The following is an 18,454-nucleotide window of genomic DNA, read 5'->3' as shown; positions in this document are numbered from 1 at the left end:
AGCTAATTGAGAGAAGAGTCTTTCGACCTGGGTATAAATTTGCAGGTCTGTAGTTGTTCTCTCAATTTTTATCCTCAAGATTTCGAGAAGACAGGTCTCCTTCCATGTTTCCCCTCCGTACAGGGAAGTTATGTTAGATAAGCTAATTGAGAGAAGAGTCTTTTGACCTGGGTATAAATTTGCAGCTCTGCAGTTCTGGGCATAAAATTGAGAGAAGAACTGCAGACCTGCAAATTTATACCCAGGTCAAAATACTCTTCTCTCAATTAGCTTTCATTCATATTCTATCTAATTGTCTTGATGATGGACCCACTTTGGGGTTTGAAACGTCGACAGAATGAACACGAAACTGTGGATAATCTGGATCATGCCACTGCAAAAAACTACCACAGAAGCTTAAAATCTAACAAAACACTTTTGTTTTAATGAATGTAGGAGATATTACAACCCTTTAGAGATCTTTGACTTTGTAGATGTCTCCCAACTATCATGTCCTTCCCTTGTCACAAAGTAAGTATTCAATCACAACTCAAATACATGGATGGATAATGGATAATGGGTGCTTCTTGCGACGTTTGGAGAAAAATATAGATATGGATGCTAAGTAAAACTCGCCCTTATTTCTCTTATCTTGAAAGACATCTAGTTGAGAGCTTAGGGTGCTAAGGGTATCCATTTTGAAATTCTCCAATGAATTCCCTAGCTCAACTTTAGTTACCCTTGTTCAACTAGGTCTATTAATCCTGGAAGTCACATTATGAGAATTTTGATTAGATTTCAAACATCCTTTTGAATATCATGTACACAACTCATAGATATTTTCATAAGAAAACTGAGAGACATCACCTGCACCCATGAGATCTAAGGTTTCAAGGAAGTCTTCACATATTCCCTTAAGAAAAAGGATACACAAAGTGTAAGGATCTAGGGAATCCTACTTTTTCGTTTGTAGGGTATATTGGAATCGTTCCACATAATCCTCTAAACTCTCATTGTCGACTTGGGACATATTGAAGATTTCTTCCTTAATATATCATACTTTATAATAGTCCTATTTTTTTTAAGAATATTCCCTTCATTTCATCCTAGGTTCGAATGGAGTTTCCTCCAAGCTCCATAAATCAATAGAGACCCACATCTTTCAATGTTACGAGAAATAATTTCAATTTTTGTGCATACGTGGAGTAGTCATAACCACGAAAAGGAATGTCAAACTCAAAAAGAATTTTTTTAGGGTCCTTATTAGAAAGGCCATGGAAATTCAGGAGGGAAAAGAGAGGAATATTCTTCATTTGAACCATTGCATTGGGATCCTAGATAAGAAACTCAAAGGTAATGGGGCCTTGTTTCCTTGGTCCATTTACTTCATTGTCTCCCATCTAGTCCTCTCTTATAGTTTCAGGGATTTAGAATTTATTAGATACTAAAGAGATTTACATCTCCTTGTTGAATATAATTCCTTCCTCTATTGGTTCGCCACCTTTTGATGGCCACCCCATCACGTTGTTTTGAAAAAAAGGGCCCCTCACCTGTTTCCCTTCCTTATCTTCTAGAATGTTAGTCGACGTGGCTCCTATTGCACCACGTATTGGTATTTTTCTATACTTTTTCTTTCTTCTATATATGTTGTTCTATCTATATTAACATTCTTTTAAACGCAAGAAAATCAATATGTAGCTTACTGAAAGGGTCAAATAACTATCTCCCTTTGGTTGCTTCTACTCCTAGTGTTGTTTCCTATTTGATAGGAACTTCTAATACTTTTGAGTGCCTCCCCAACAATGATGCCCAAAATGATGGCGTGAAAGTTTGTATGTTTACTTAGGATGATTCTGTTAATTTTAGATAACAATTGTATGTTCTATGCTTAGCACAATTTACTTCAATTTTCCTTATCAGCCCCATGAAAATTTCCAATTATTTCCACTAGAAATCACATTAACTTAATCATATTGATGGTAAGTGCAGATAGAACATAAAAACATGTGTAGAAGACAAGCCAAGACAAGAGGACACAAGATTTGGTGGATGCCAGGGAAAAACCACAATGTGGGGAAAACCCTTTGATCAAATATTCTTATTATTATTCAATAGTTTAGCAGAGAGAGATAATACATAGATGAAATTCACTTTCCTAATATACAGTCAAAACAACCTTGTCAAAATCAATAGTCAACTTCAACCCTAACTAGAAAGTTAATGCCAGTTAAATCAACAAAACAATGTCCTCCAAGCATCTCAGTCAACAACAGTCCAATTCAGCCTTCAAGAAGGGTCAAATTCAACCCAAAACAGTGCACAAAAACTCAGTCAACCCTGGTCAAACTTTAGACAGCTCTGCAGTCAAATTGTCCTATGGTCAATGCAGGTCAAATAACCTTAATTGCCTCGGTTTCTATGCAAGAGAATGTAGCCTCATGAGATTGGATTTTTTCCTAGAAAATTGTACTCAAAGACATTTAAACAACCCCTGATTAATGTTGGTATACACTCCATAATTTGGGCCTGTAGTTTCACTTTTGAAATTTCATCCTTCTATGCCACACATGGGAGAGAGAGAGAGGCTGCCTAAGATGTATGAACCAATCAAGAGAAGAGAGAGAGAAGAATGGTGAGTGTGTGTGATGTCCAAATGAGAACAGTGGTCACTCCTATTTATACAATTCATTGAGGGTGAGGAGATACATCCATTGGGCTTCTTGAGCCTACATTTGGCTGAGGTTGACCTTGAAAATTTTTGCATGAGATAAAATAAATTCAAAATTCCACTTCAGCTTGTCTGAATGAGATGATATTTGTATCAAAATTAGAATTCTCAAAAAGATGAATCCAATGCAATAATCATCTCCATCATATGAGTTGTCCAAAGGTGGAATTTGGACCTAGTTTCCAATTTTTACACTCCCTCTGAACTAGGGAGAATTCCACCTACCAATCCATCTGTCATCATCATACCATCCTGTCATAATTTACTATTTCTATCATCACTGCTATGCAATTTTATGCTAAACCATGAAGTAATAATTAAGAAGAAGTGGTCGAGAGTGAGTCACAAGACCTTACCACTCTCCACTGACAAAATTCAGTCCTTGATCCCAGATCAAGTTGTTGAACACCATGCATCCTAGTCATAGAGAGTATGGTAGTACATTATGAGGCCATAGGAAGTGCTATTTTACCTAACCACTTTTCCCAACTCATTGGCCAGAGGATAGGTACTTACCATGGGCCCCAAAATCGTCATAACTTTCTCTCTGAGAATCGGATTTAAATTTCATAAAAGGTTATGGAAAGAGAATGGAATGTAGTGTTTTGGGTATCATTTTCAGGGCCGAAGGTCAAAACAATGACACAGTTACTCTGTACATGTTCACTCTACTGGACCATTCTATAATCAGGTCATCGTAGGAGATTGGGCATAAATATTTCTTGAAGAATCCAATATTGGCTTGACTTGTTGAGATGGAAATAAGACTTAGAGGGCTAATACAATATGGAATTTAAGATCTTGGAGATTGACAATTACAGAGATACAACAATTGCAATATATAACTCCTAAAACGTAAGAAAAATGTGTGTATTTTTAAAATTTGCATAAATTTTGTTTGAAAAATCAATTTGAAGTGATTCAAAGAGCATAATGAAGCATATATATCATTATTTGATTTCAAAATTCCCCGAAACAAAAAATGGACACACTTGGTAAGAAACCAAAAATCTCTTCTATGACACATGAAGAAGAGGAAGAAATGGAACATGATATATCAAAATTGCGAGATCAGGTGCAATAATTTCACTCTCACAAATAGTAACCAAAAATGAGCTGGAAGCTAAGATGGATGGTTTGCAATTTGACATGGAAGCAATTATGAATTTCAAGATGGAAGGTTTGAAGGATGGTTTAAAAACATATTTGGAAAGGGACCTAAAAGGTTTAAAGGAAGGTTTGACAAAATTGCTACAAGAAATGCTTCCTAGTGGTGACAAGGTACTCGATGAAAATCATGATGAGGATAAAAGGAATACAAATTATGATCTTAGAGGCTCATGTAGTGGGTTGAACAATAACCACATTCTAAATATCGATATGAGAAATTTTGATGGCAAGGATCCGGTGACATGGATATTATAGATGGAGAAAGTCTTTGGTCTACATGATGTGTCGAACACACAAAAGGTACAAATTGCATCTTTATATTTAGAACAAAATCAGTTTGTATGGTATCAATGACTTTGTTCTCATAAAACACTTGTCACTTGGTCAATTTTTAAGGAGGAAATGATAACACATTATGAGAATACAAAGAACAACACCTTCTTTATCCAATTGATAAATCTCAAACAAAAGGGTTCAATGGTGGGGCATATTGAGGACTTCCAAAAATTGAATATAAGGGTAAATGATATTCCATAGGAGCATAGGATTGATGTCTTCATAGGGACTTTAAAGGATAACATCCAACATGAGGTTCGCCTTTGGGAACCTGATTCATTGGAGAAGGAATTCAGGGTGGTAAGAAAATTTGAAAATAAAATTATGGCAACAAGGAAGTCTACCACTCACAACTACAATTATGTAAGTGTTGCTCCTAGCCTTCCACAACCTACAAGGTTGACACCACAACAATTGGAAGAAAAAAAAGAAAAAGTGTTTTGCTATAGTTGTGATAGAAAATACACTAAAGGTCATAAGTGTGCTGAGAAGAAATTATTTTACATAGATTGTGAAGAGGAGGAAGAAAATGAACAAGAAATGTCAAAATAAGAGGATATACACCAAGTGAGGGTTTGCAGAGCGGCACAAAAATGGGGTTCAAGGGAAACAAGGATGAGAAGAAGGTAGTCTACAACAAGAAAATATGTGATTTGCTGGAGCAATACTCACAGGTGTTGGTCTGCATTGCAAACAATGTGGGATCCAAGCAGATGTAGGGCATTAGTGCTAGATTGAGGCCTGATATAGTCGTTCTTATGAGGAAAAACTCCATGAAGAAGAAACCATTTCGTCTATATGCAGAGAAGTCGGGGAACACCGCCTACCAAAACCTGATTACTTTTCTAGTGCTGAAGGGGAAGTCGAGGGCCGCTATGTTCAACCTCATCCCGGAGGACTGGGGCGCTTACACTCACCCTTGGCTACAAGAGATCTCCTCGTCCTGCCTCTGCCTCAAATCCCTCCACTTGCGGCGAATGATCATCAAGGACAATGACCTCGCCACTCTCGTTGGGAGCCACGGCCACATGCTGCAAGCCCTCAAGCTTGAGAAATGCTCTGGGTCCTCCACTCTTGGATTTCTGAAAATCGCTCACTCTTGCAGCTTCCTATCAGGGACTATTCACAGAGGCAATCACCCAAGGGATTGGATCTATGGTGACAAGAAACCCAACAAGGAAAGATTCGATCCGTTGCTTTCCACAGCAAACCCATTTCGATCCTGGGTGAAAGTGATATGCTAGACAAGGGTTTCAAGCAGGAACAAGAAAAGAATAGGGGAATACGAGACTGCAGAGGACGGAACCGAGGCCAGCAAGGATGATCACTCCAAGGATGAGCACTCTCTGTGGCGAGGAGAATTTGTAGATCCATGGACAAATCAATATCAGCCGGCAACAAGATCTGGATCCTTGGATCCCAGAAAAACACAATTACTTTGGGTAAAAGAGACCGACTTTGTAAAGCAACTACAGAACCTCATACTGCAAAAATTTGGATATCCCACCAGATCACAAAACCTGATACATGGGGGTAGGGTACTCCAGGACACAAAGTATCTCAGGGAATACAAAATCTCACCCATGTCAACAATAATTCTCAATCTGAGAATAAGAGGGGGTGCGACAGAAAACAACAGAAATCCTTATAAAGGTGAGGGAAGTGGGACCAGTACAAAAATTACAGGAACACATCAGGCGAAAAAAGGAAGTATATCCTTCAAAAACATTCTTCAAGGGAAAAAAACAACAGAAGCAGCACCAAACCAAACAGGTATGGACGCGAGGCCATACATTGTGGAACAATTGAATCATACCCCAGAATATAGCATAGATATACCAGAAATAGATGAGCACTGCACTATATATGAAAGACAAGCAATAATATGTAGATTTAAATGTTTTTGGCCCAAACCGGTTGATCTCTTTCACTGGATCTTCACAAACTAGAATATATAATGTGAAATACATATCTGTTCCAAGGGGTTCTTCATAGTAAACTTTCCTACAGCAGAGGCTAGAGACTTTATAATACAGGAAGGACCTTGGTTCTGGGGATACACAGGGCTTTTCATTACACCATGGTTCCCAGATTTTGATGCAAATACAATGGTTGTCTCTAAGATGACAGTTTGGGTGTGATTGCAAAATCTCCCATTACACCTCTAGAGTCAGCAAGTACTCGCAGGAATTGGTACTACTGTCGGATGTTACATCAAAATGGACACCCAAATACTGGAGGAAAGAATCTACACTTATGCACGAATCTGTGTGGAAGTAGACCTCAGCAAAGGCCTGCCAGACCAAATTCAACTGAAGCATAGACAGAGGGTTGGTCATAGACTTTAGACTATGAAAATATAGTATTCAGATGCAAAACTTGCAGACAAACAGGACACCTACAAAGTACGTGTCCAATAGCCAAAAAAGACACCCGTAGGAAGAAGAAAATGGGGAAACAAGCCAAAGGATGGCAATTTCCTCCACCACTCTCGGATGACGAGGAGGAAGAAGAGGTGGAACATGAAACCCCCAATGGGAACAATAATATAAACAAAGAACCATAAGTAGAAGACATAAATCCACAAGAATCTACAGACGTCCAATCGACAAGGATACCAGAAACAATGGATATGAGCAGATCCAAACATTAACACATATCAGTCACATCAGATTCTGATAAAGACAATCCCCAATCTGTGGCTGATACAACGCTAGCACTTATAACTCCAACAAAGTCTCGGGGGGGTGGAGAAAGGTTGAGAATAAAAAAGGGTGAAAAGCCTGACATTTCCCCCATCTGTACATTATTTATTTCTTTTCTTATCTTTTCTAAAAACCGAACACCTTGCGTGGTGATGGATGATAAATACATCTTTTTTGACAAAAAATCAGCTCCGTTTTTTATTACGGCTCATAGAGATGGCTATGGGCCACTGCAGCATATGCTGAAAAGCATCTACAACATGTAATTTTTCAATTATAATGAAAGATTATGATTTTTCGAGTGGGAAAAAGAGGATATACACCAAGAACCAAACCAAAGAAAGAATAAATGAATCCAACCATATCTTGTAATGCATTGGTATGAATTACCACTCCTCAAGCTCTTAATATAGAAGGACAAATCAAGAAGAAATAGGTAATAGTGTTGATTGATTCGGGTAGTACCCATAATTTTATTCATTGTAAGACAACCAAGGAATTGAATTGCTTCCTCTATCCAGCACCAGAGTGTCAAGTGATGGTTGCAAATGGAGGAACTATAAATTGTTCTAGAAAGTGCCATAATATTGAGCTAACCATGGGGGAATATGTATTGAATAGTCCAATTCTTTCCATTATAATGGGTGGTGCTAATGTTGTAATAGGAGTCCAATGATTACAATCTTTGGGTACAATAGCTTTTAATTTTCAAGAACTTTTCTTGAATTTTTTTTGGAAAGGAAAATAATTTGAACTAAGGGGCATCACAGGGAAACCGGGAAATATAATCAACCATAATGGCATGGAAAGTCTTATAAATAAAGAACAATGGGATGTAATTGCATAATTATGCTCACTAGATGTTTAAACATCAAAATCATCTATTTCTCCAGATCTCCAAAAAGTCTTGGAAAATCATTCCAAGGTATCTAAGACTCCCAAAGGCTTCCCACCTATTCATGATCATGATCATGCTAGTCGTTTGATTCCTCATGCTAGTCGTTTGATTCCATGAAGTTTTCCTGCAAACATTATGCCTTACAGATATCCCTATTCCTAAAAGAGTGAAATTGAACGTATGGTTGCAGAAATGTTAGAGGTCGGTATAATTCAACCTAGTCAAAGTTCTTTCTCTTCTCCAGTAGTATTTGTGCACAAGAAGGATGGATCATGACACATGTTTTTGGATTATAGGGAGATCAACAAACTCACTATTAAAGATAAATTCCCCATTGCTGTCATTGCTAAATTATTGGATGAATTACATGGAGAAATTTACTTCACCAAGTTGGATCTTCATTCGAGATATCATCAAATTAGAATGAAGACTGAAGACATTCTGAAAACAACATTTAGAACTCATGAGGGTCATTATGAATTTTTGGTCATGCCTTTTGGCCTTACCAATGCACCTTCCACATTTCAAGGTTTGATGAATTCCATTTTCAAACCCTTCCTTAGAAAATTTGTGTTAGTATTTTTTGATGATATACTAATCTACAACAAGTCTTGGAAGGATGATATTCAACATGTTGACAGAGTGTTCAAACTATTGGAGGAGAAACAATTATATGCAAAAACCTCTGAATGTTTATTTGGAGTAAAGGAGGTGGAATATCTGGGTCATATTGTATCGCATGAGCCTTGAGGGTGTTAGGTAGACCCTAACAAAATTAAATCCATTAAGGAATGGAAAATCCTCACAACCATAAAGCATCTTCTAGGATTTCTCAGGTTGACAGGGTATTATCGCAAGTTTGTTAAGAATGATGCGAGAATAAGAGCACCTCTAACAACATTACTCAAGAAAGATGCATTTTCTTGGACTCCAGAAACAACTAAGGCTTTTTAACATCTTAAAGAGGTAATGTGTCAAGCACGGTCCTTAGCTACGCCACACGTCACAAAAGCCTTTATTGTGGAATGTGATTTCTTAGGAAATGGAATTAGTGTTGTTTTAATGCAAGAAGGAAGACCCATTTCTTTTGAAAGTTGTCTAATTAAAGGAAAGTATTTACACAAACCTATTTATGAGAAGGAAATGTTGGCAACGGTACATGCACTAAAGCAATGGATACCTTATCTAATGGGAAGACACTTCAAGCTAAAAACAGATCATGATAGTCTTAAATACTTTTTGGAACAAATATTATCTTTAGAATAACAGTAAAGATGTGTTACAAAGATGTTGGGTTATGACTTTGAAAGCATCTAAAAAAATGGGAAGCAAAATGTTGTTGCAGATGCACTCTTAAGAAATGATGAATATGTGGAATCATTTCTTTGTGCCATTTCGATTATCCAACCAAACTGGATAACTGAAGCAAGGGATGAATGGAAGAATGATGAAGAAATGTGGACACTCATTCAAAAGTTGCAGCAAGATCCCAATACATCTAATACATTTAGCTGGAAAAATGATTCATTATGGTACAAAGATCACTTATATGTTTGTAAGAATTCCCAACTCAAACAAAATATTCTTTTGGAGTTGCACACATATCCCTTAGGAGGGCACTCAAGATTTTAAAAAACTTACTATAGGGTCAAGAAGGATTTTTTTTGGGATAGCCTTAAATATGATATTTAAAAGTTTATGGCAAAATGTTTGGTTTGCCAACAAAATAAAGTTGAGACAATTAAGACCTCGAGTCTGTTATAAACTTTAGCCATCAAAATAAATGTTGGGAGAAGGTCTCAATGAATTTTATCACAGGTTTATCGAAGTTCGAAGGAAAGAGTGTCATCATATTAGTATTTGATAGACTTACCAAGTATGCATAATTTTCTGCATTATCTCATCTATTTACAGCCAGTACAATTGCTATTGCAATTATGGAAACAATTCAAAAGCTACATGGAAACCCAAAGATTATTGTAAGCGTCAGAGATCCCAATTTCACTGGAAATTTTTGAACGAAATTATTTTCTTGTCTATGTACTCAATTAGCTCATATCTCATCTTATCATCCTCAATCTGATGGGAAAACTAAGATAGTGAACAATTGTTTGGAAGGATATCTTCGTTGCTTTGTATTTGATAAACAAAAACAATGGGTCAAGTGGTTACCTCTAGCTGAATGTTGGTATAACACTTAATTCCATACTGCAGCAAAAATTACCCCATTTATGGCACTTTATGGATATCATCCATCATCCATCACATCATCTTTAAGAGAAAATTCTAAGGTTCAAGCAGTTGAAGATTACATGGAGCATCAACAATAGGTTCTCCAACTCTGAAAGGATAACCTCACATTGACACATAATCGAATGAAACAATAGGTCAATCAACATCGCAGTGAAAAACGTTTTGATGCACGCGATTGGGTATTTTCACGGCTACAACCATACAAACAAAAGTCCCTCAAGCAAGATAAGAAGGATAATAAATTATCACCAAAGTACTATGGTCCTTATAAGGTGTTGCAAAAGATTGATACTATGGCATAAAAATTGGAGCTTCTTGCATATTCCTGAGTGCACCTAATTTTCGAGGTTTCATGCTTAAAGAAGGTTATAGTTGACAAGCTCCCAATTCAGATAATATTGCCAGAACTTGACGAGGAAGGAAAAATCATATTGGAACCTGAAGTAGTCAAAAAAATAAGAACCTAACAGCTACGAAATCAATCAATTTCAGAGTATCTCATCAAGTAGAAGAACGTACCCACTGAATATTCCACATGGGAGGATGAGAATTTTATACAGAAGCATCCAGAACTACTCAAGCATTGAGGACAACACTTTTTTGAAGGAGAGGGGCATGATAAGTCCCTATACTACTAGTGTATCCCCTTATTGTTATAGTTAGTGTAGCCCCCTTATTATTATTGTTTTTCCCATGTAGTCCCCATATTGTTATTATTGTGCCCCATAGAAGTCCACTATTGTTATTGTTGTGCCCTTACATTATTATTGTTATGTAGGCTCTGATTATATTGTGACCCCTTAGACCCTTATATATAGAAGGGAGGTATTTTCATTTGTATCATTGAAGAAATGTTCATTTATGTAATGTGAAGGAGGTTTCCCTCTCGAAGAGGATAATTTTTAAGTCGTTGATCTATCTATTTGTGAGTTGGTTGCATAACAGAGATAGAGGATTTGGGGGAATGTGTATTAAATTGTATGTAGCAAATAACACCTGCAATCTATCAGCCAAGGGATCCCTCCTGTGATGTATCCCCCAACACTCCTCCAATGAAAGTGTAGCATTGAAATCTCCCACTATAATTAATGAACCAATCTTCATAATGTCACTTGTCTTCAGACGATCCTAGAATTCCACCCTGTCTTTATAGTCAGTACAAAGGTTAAGGATATGAATCCATTCTATGTCTCCATGGAAATGCCCTGTTAAGAAGATTCCAACAAAGCATTTGAATGCAGACATCGACAACCATCATTGGTCCCAAAGGGCAACAATACCCCCAGATAAGCCTTGAGAATCAATTGCAACCATGTGTTGTTGGGTTGTGTTATATTCTTTCCACGACTAGCCCCAGTTGGGTTGTGTTCTATTGGGTTGAGAATCAATTGCATCCATGTGCTGTTGGGTTGTGTAAATTTTTTTGGACCCTATATTAGGTGGGCAAACCTACCTATGGTTTTGTGCATGGTTTTCACACATGGTTTTGGGCGCGATGGTTTTTGGTCCATGGTATTTTGTAGATCCACTAAAGGGAACTACGGTTATGTTGGATGCTTCAACATGTATATATATGTATTGTAACATTGAAAGGAAAATAATGAAAAATCACTCTGGTAGTCTCGGCTTTTGGATCCAGGGGAAAATCTCTGTGTATATTTGTTTTATATGTTATGCCCCCGCCATTATTTATTTTCTATTTTAGAATTCGTATGCAGATAATTTTTGTATGGGGTTAAACCCTACATTTGGTATTAGAGCTATTTTGGCTTCAAGGGGACGCCTTTGTTGCTGAGGTGTTTTGCTCGGGCCTGTGGTAGACCCTGTTCAGTGGGAGATCGACGGATCGATTCTGGTGGCGAAAGAAGATGGTGAGTAGTGGAAAGATAGAGATCGAGAAATTTAATGGTCAGAGTTTTGAGTTATGGAAACTCAAGATGGAGGATTTGTTGATGGATAAAGATCAGTGGATCACAGTAGAAAGAACTACTAGACAATGAAGTATTCCTAGCCTTTGATAGGTTCCATTACATGCAATACCACGTACCATAATTCCATGGGTACAATATACCATGTACCCAAAACCACTACTATTTAACAAGGTCAACCTTTACTCAAACCCTGAGTCAATTTTACCTAACATGTGCCAATCCAGGAAAATATACCTGAAATATTCAATGACCTTTAGAGAAATTGTCATTATTTCCTGCAATAGTATGATATAAGGGTGTACAAAAAGGAAAATATGTCTAATGGAGAGGAGCTTAGAGGAATCCCCAGACCCCATAAATTTAAGGAGAGGAAATTCATCATCGATCCAGTGGACTAGGCACATCTACTCTAAGGGCTCGAGGATCATAAGAAAACCTGATGGGGATATCTAGTAATTCAAACGAATTATGGAATAGGAGAGACTTCGATTTCAATGTCTCTAAAATATCGGCTACCTTTGCCTCCCCTATGTCGAACAGTGATGTTAAAGGCCAAATTAAGACAGATAGACGAATACGTTGAGGGTCCTGTACCATGATGTATAGTAAGGGCGACCAAATCCAAGGCAAAATTAACCAACAAAATATCTATCCTATATGCACAAAAGACCAAAAAGTGCATGCATCGGTCACTCTTAACCTTCCTGATTTTTAGTGTATATATAAAATACCAAAAGGCATATATGCAAATTCATAGAAATGTACATACACAAATTGTGGAGATGTACACACTTTTAAAATGTATACACATAAAGTAGAAATGGGATACTAAGTTAGGACTTAATATGCACAACTGTCGTAATCTTTTACATTAAGAATCCATTGAGTAAACAATTTTTTTTTTACATGAGATGGATATGATGTGTTCATGTTGTTTAAACCAAAAGTACTTGTTATTATTCCTACAGTGGCAAAATATAACGCATTCAGAAAATGGGTTGACCGTAAATTATTTTAATTTGACCAAAAAAATTAAATCCCCATGTGTAATGCTAACCTTATAATTAAAAAATAATTTATTTATTGTATTATTTTAAATCTATTTTTTTTTAAACTCTAATTGGTTGGTTTCGTTTTAATCTTCTCAGTCGTGATTGTAGACTTTTACTAGACTAAGTCATGATTGTAGACTTGTACTTCGCCGGCTTGCGCTAGTACTGCTAAACCTAGCATGAAACAATATAGAACCACATGATTATTTACTGGGGATTAACTTGTCACATCACATGGCAGGAAAAGACTAAATTACAGTACAATTAATAAACCAAGGAATTAAATTGTGGTAGCTCCTTCGCCTTTTTTACAACCTATTCCACTCTCTCGAGATCAACTGTACTTATTTCACCCGAACAAGAATTTATTCTGAGTTTGAAGGCCTTTCTGCAATATAAGTGCTTCGAGTTGGATATGTCTTGAATCATAAATGAGATGTCTTGAATAATTTATGATGTCTTTTGGAGTTTTACTCTCAATCTCCTGCCCGCAGCAAGTACAATATCATGCAATATCTTGCCTACAATAAGTACAATATCAAGCAAGGGGAGTCCAAGGTTTGAATCCCCAAACGAACGCAGATATTTCAAAATTTTCTCTTGTTCCAGGTATTGTTGTGATTCGTGGCATGGAATTTAGTAGCAAGAAAGGGCCATTCATGCAGAATTTATTTGTGATGAGGCACAGAGAAAGGATGGACAATTACGATCCAGTGTGGATTAACTCAACACAGAGGCCCTGGGATCCTCTATTGACAGAAGCTGGAAGAAAAGAGGCTCGAGAGACAGGGAAAACAGTGAGAACGGAAGGGTGGAATATAACTAGGGTGATTTGTTCCCCATTCTTGCATTGTATTCAGATTGCGGCAGAGGTCGTTACAACTATCTGCGATGTGCAGGACCACCCTCTTGCCATCGATCCTTCTAAGTTCAAAGTAACGAAGTTTGAATATGATGTTCTTTTAGGTTTTGATTTGCAATGGCGTATTTATTGAATTTTTGGCAGGCTTAAGCACATTTAGTTCGAGTTTGTTCTTTCAATGTTTATTAAAGATTGTGCATGTTGGGTCAAATGTTTTAATCATAAATGAGATGTCTTGTTTGGGAATTTTTCCATGGTCAATCAAGTACCCAAATTTTTATTAACTGTATTGTAATTTAGTCTTTCCCTGCCATGTGACGTAATAAGTTAATCACCTGGTTTATGAAATTTATTGTAATTAAATCTACTGTAATTAAGGAGCTCAAGTGTAGTGTAAGCTCTCTGAAATACTTATTCTATTAAGATTTAACACCATCATTATTTAATATGATTTTTATTGAACGTGGGAAAGTGAAATTTAATTGCAGTGCTCAGAATGTTGAAAAGAATTCCAACAAAGCCAATGAATATTTATTAGATAAGATCGAACTATGACATGAGGCTTCTAGTTGACTATGACATTATTTGCAGAATTACCATGATCCAGGTGGATATTGGTGGCCACCCACCAATTCCACTTGGACCCCCACCATTGTTTCTTTTAGTTTTTCAGTTTCCTTAGTTGTAGCACAGTTTACTATTTTTAGCAGTTTTTCGGGTCCTAAACTTCAGGAGCTGTTTTGAGGCCCTAAACGACGTTTTTTTGACAATCTTGTACCAACAAATTTATTTCTAAAATTGTTTTTTTGTCGTAGTCCTCGGAGAGATCTTTCCAACAGGGTATTACGCGTGTCAAACGGAGACAGTATGACCAAGTTGTGACCCCGGGAAGTTGGTTGTCCAACTAACCCCAATGGGGCCCATAAAATCTTGGTGTTACATCTCCTCGGGTTAGGGTTTTGGTTGTTTAGGGTTTGCTCTTATTGTTGAATAATAAAAAGGCCATTGAGCCTCATTGTAACGCAGTTTAGAGGTGTGCAACCACCACATCTCTTCTCAGAGATAAGCTACCATCGCCTGAGCTAGTCTTATTTCCATTCTGTTTGTAATCTTATGTCAGTATTTGATATTAATGAGATGAAGTGTTATTTCCACTGCATCTTTGTATTTATGGTTATATCTGTAATTTGTTGCATTCCTGTTTAAATTCGGGTCATACCACAAGCCTACTCATATTTTGCAGAGAATATTTTAATGCCGGAAGTGATCCAACTTTTTAATAAATACCACTAATTTGGGCAGACGGGAAATAACGATAAAATGTTTTGTAACAAGTACTAGCAAATTAGTTGCACTTTTTGGGACAATACTTCATAATTTGGCCAACTAAATTTAAGCCCAAAACCCGCTAAAATCAGTGATGTCACAAATATTTTTCAGAAGTTTTTCAAGAGAGAAATACAAATCTCTTTAAATGGTGAATTATTTCCATTGTCAAATAGAGATTTTCAACTATAAGTAAAAGTAAGAATGCGCAGGTGCAATGTGAGCGTCCTCTCAAATTCATGTTGATTTTTTTTTTTTTAATAAAAATTTTTAAATGTTATATATTTTGGTCTATTTAATTATTTTGTATCTTCGAAGATTTATTTAATTATTTTACATTTTTAAATTTATATTCAATTTCAATTTTTAAAGTAATACAATTATAAAATTACCTTATAAATTCTCAAATAACATATTAAATCATATAAAATAATAAATTATATCATATAAAAAATAATATCAATTAATATATATATATTAACTACATTTACTAACCACATTTCTTAATATATTTATACTAATTTATTATTAATCACTTTTGATTTTGATTCCAAAATCTCACTTTTAATTACACTCATTTATATTTTTCATGTGAAAATTTATATTATTAAATGGTTGAGATCATAGACCAACCTCAACCTCTCTTATTAAAACGATGGCAATTTTAGTCAACATATTTGTGGACTAGACTCAAAATCCATTGATAGAATTCCCACCAACTTGTCACAAAATGAAATGTTCTTATTCAAAAGTTATAGATGGTGTCAACTTTTTTCATCATGAGCATCTTCATCACTAAATACTTTAAATCACAATCTTTTAAATATACCTAATTGCCATGCAATACTCTGATGTAATGGTAAACAAAATTACTATTATACATTATTTAAATTACATTTTTTAAAATTTCCCCAAATTCTCCTATTGAATGCAATGTTCCACTTTGAAATATATGGAAGTATGATTTAAATTATATTTTAAAGAATTTCATTAAATTATCTTAGTGAATGAAACATTCCACTTTGAGAAATATGGAGGAAATTAAAAAATGTAATGATTAGATAAATTATTATTTTACGTTACTTAGATTGCATAAATTTTAATCTAAATTTTAATGATATTTTTCAAAGTTAGTGAGATAATGGTTATTTAAATTATTACTTTATATTGTTTAAATGATATTTTTAATATCGGTCTTTTCAAATACTTTATTCATTTTGAAAGGTTATAATGTAATTAATGCAAATGTAAATTTTATATTTGTTTTACAATATATTGGAATCTAGTTATGTAAATGATGGTCAAATTGTACTAGTCAATTTTTCCTAAAATCAAATAAAAATTAATATCTTCAAATAGAAAAATTACAATTTTTTTAAAATTATATCACCTAAAATTAATAATATGATTATGCCTAGTATTACAACTTCATTAGTTCGTTTATTGTGTTGGATAAAAATATCTTCTTGAGCGTTAATTTCACTTGTGTAGAACATATATTTTTTTGTTCATGTTTAGTATATTCAAATATATTTGTGATGCTTATCTTTAGCATATTTGAATGTTCGTCTTTAGCATTTGTATTCATGCCAATGTAATATTGTGTAAAAATAGAATTTGACATATATATACATATATGGAGTTTTAGTTAGCTGGTTTCCAATGCAACATAACAATATATTTATACCATTTTTTTTATATCTCTTAGTGTGATAAGGCAGAAACATTTTTTTGGTTTGGAAGTATGGTTCTAGGATTTTGTTTTCATTGATTTTTATTCTAATTCAATTATACTTACACTAAGCTAGAGTATCTACAATGTAAGCCTTGTTCAAATGTGGTCAAAGTTCAATAATTAAACTAAATGGCAAAAAACACTAGCTATACAACCTTGTTATACATATCCAATCCACACTAAAATAAATAAATCATTACACCAAAATTTTCCTTTTTTTATCCATCATCCAAACCTATAGATACAAATTAAAACAAAAGAATCTCGCGATTGTGGCCAGAAACATTATTGATATTCCAATGTGTGGGGTTCAAAAATAACAATCCCACCACATGGCGAAATAAATATTAAAAACTACTTGCTTTATGCTTTGTTCATGTTTAATGTCATGCAATAATATAAAGGTTATCACAACACCTGCATGCCACCTTCATATCATGTTGGCCAACTGACATTATTAATGTAAGGTGTGGCTCTAAGAGGGGGTGGTTGAGACACGATTACCACACAAATTTGCCTCAAGTAAATGGAATTTTAGGAAGGCTCGTTGTTTGGTGTAGAGTGGAGAATTAATATGGTTGAGTGGGGTTAGTGCTTGTTTTCAGGTTTTATGATTGAGGGTTAAAATATTTTAGTTTTTTGCTCAAAATATTTTAAACATATATTTCAAATTTATTAAATTTATAAATTTAAATACAAAATTTTTATTTAAATAATTTACATAGGAAAATAATATTGTGAAGAAAGGTTATCCCCATGAACAAGAAGCTCCCCACTTGGCACAACCAGCGTACAGGAGAGGCTGCTCTAGGAAGGCGATTAGACAGATATATGATGCATGAGGAATTGATACAATTGTTCCCCTTATACAGACAGTGGGTCAGCACTGGGGGTCTATCAGATCACCACCCGATTCTTCTACAGATCAGTGACAATAAATCCAAGCCGCGCTCTCCCTTCAAATTCTTTGCTGGCTTTCTCCAAGAACCAGACTACATCAAGCTGGTCACGGATTTTTGGGCATCACAACCCCCGCTGAGAGATCAGAGGAAAGCTTTGGATTTCTGCGAAAGACTAAAGATGCTCAAAGTTATGACCGAGTTCTGGGCAAGATCAAAGCGGAAAAGAGATGATCAGATACTGAAGGATACTGAAGAACAGATAGCTCTATTGACTGATGAGAGAGGGGCTGGATATCAATCCGACGCTACAAAAACATTTCTATGCCAGTTGCTTGGGCAAAAATCGAAGTTATTACAAGAAAAGGAGGAACTATGGAGACTCAAAAGCAGAGCCATTTGGCTCAAAGCCGGGGACAGCAATACAAAGTATTTTCATAACCTCGCCAATGGCAGAAAGGCATCAAATACCATTTGGAAGCTACCAAAGGAACCAGATGGCTGGGCTACCACACACCAGCAACTTGCTAGATTGGGGGTTTCACATTTCAAGAGACTCTTCACGGCACCAAATACAGTA

At 35.7% G+C, this 18,454-nt stretch overlaps 1 protein-coding gene across 1 annotated transcript; it reads left to right on the top strand.

Moving 5' to 3' along the window:
- The first annotated feature begins 13,681 nt into the window (after positions 1 to 13,681).
- LOC149140143 (uncharacterized) lies at positions 13,682 to 14,047 on the top strand. The gene has a single exon (XM_089450904.1). The coding sequence runs from the start codon at positions 13,682 to 13,684 to the stop codon at positions 14,045 to 14,047; it is 366 nt and encodes a 121-aa protein (XP_089307030.1).
- Positions 14,048 to 18,454: the final 4,407 nt, after the last annotated feature.

Source organism: Pinus tabuliformis, chromosome X (genome assembly GCF_031772625.1).
Source record: "Pinus tabuliformis cultivar Carrire ecotype Pingquan chromosome X, CPIR1, whole genome shotgun sequence".
NCBI lineage: Eukaryota > Viridiplantae > Streptophyta > Pinopsida > Pinales > Pinaceae > Pinus > Pinus tabuliformis.
Note: the sequence above shows the minus strand (reverse complement) of the source record. Positions and strands in the feature narration are given on the sequence as shown.

Coding starts and splice junctions, on each gene's coding strand:
- LOC149140143 (XM_089450904.1), top strand. CDS start 13,682: ATGGAATTTAGTAGCAAGAAAGGGCCATTCATGCAGAATTTATTTGTG.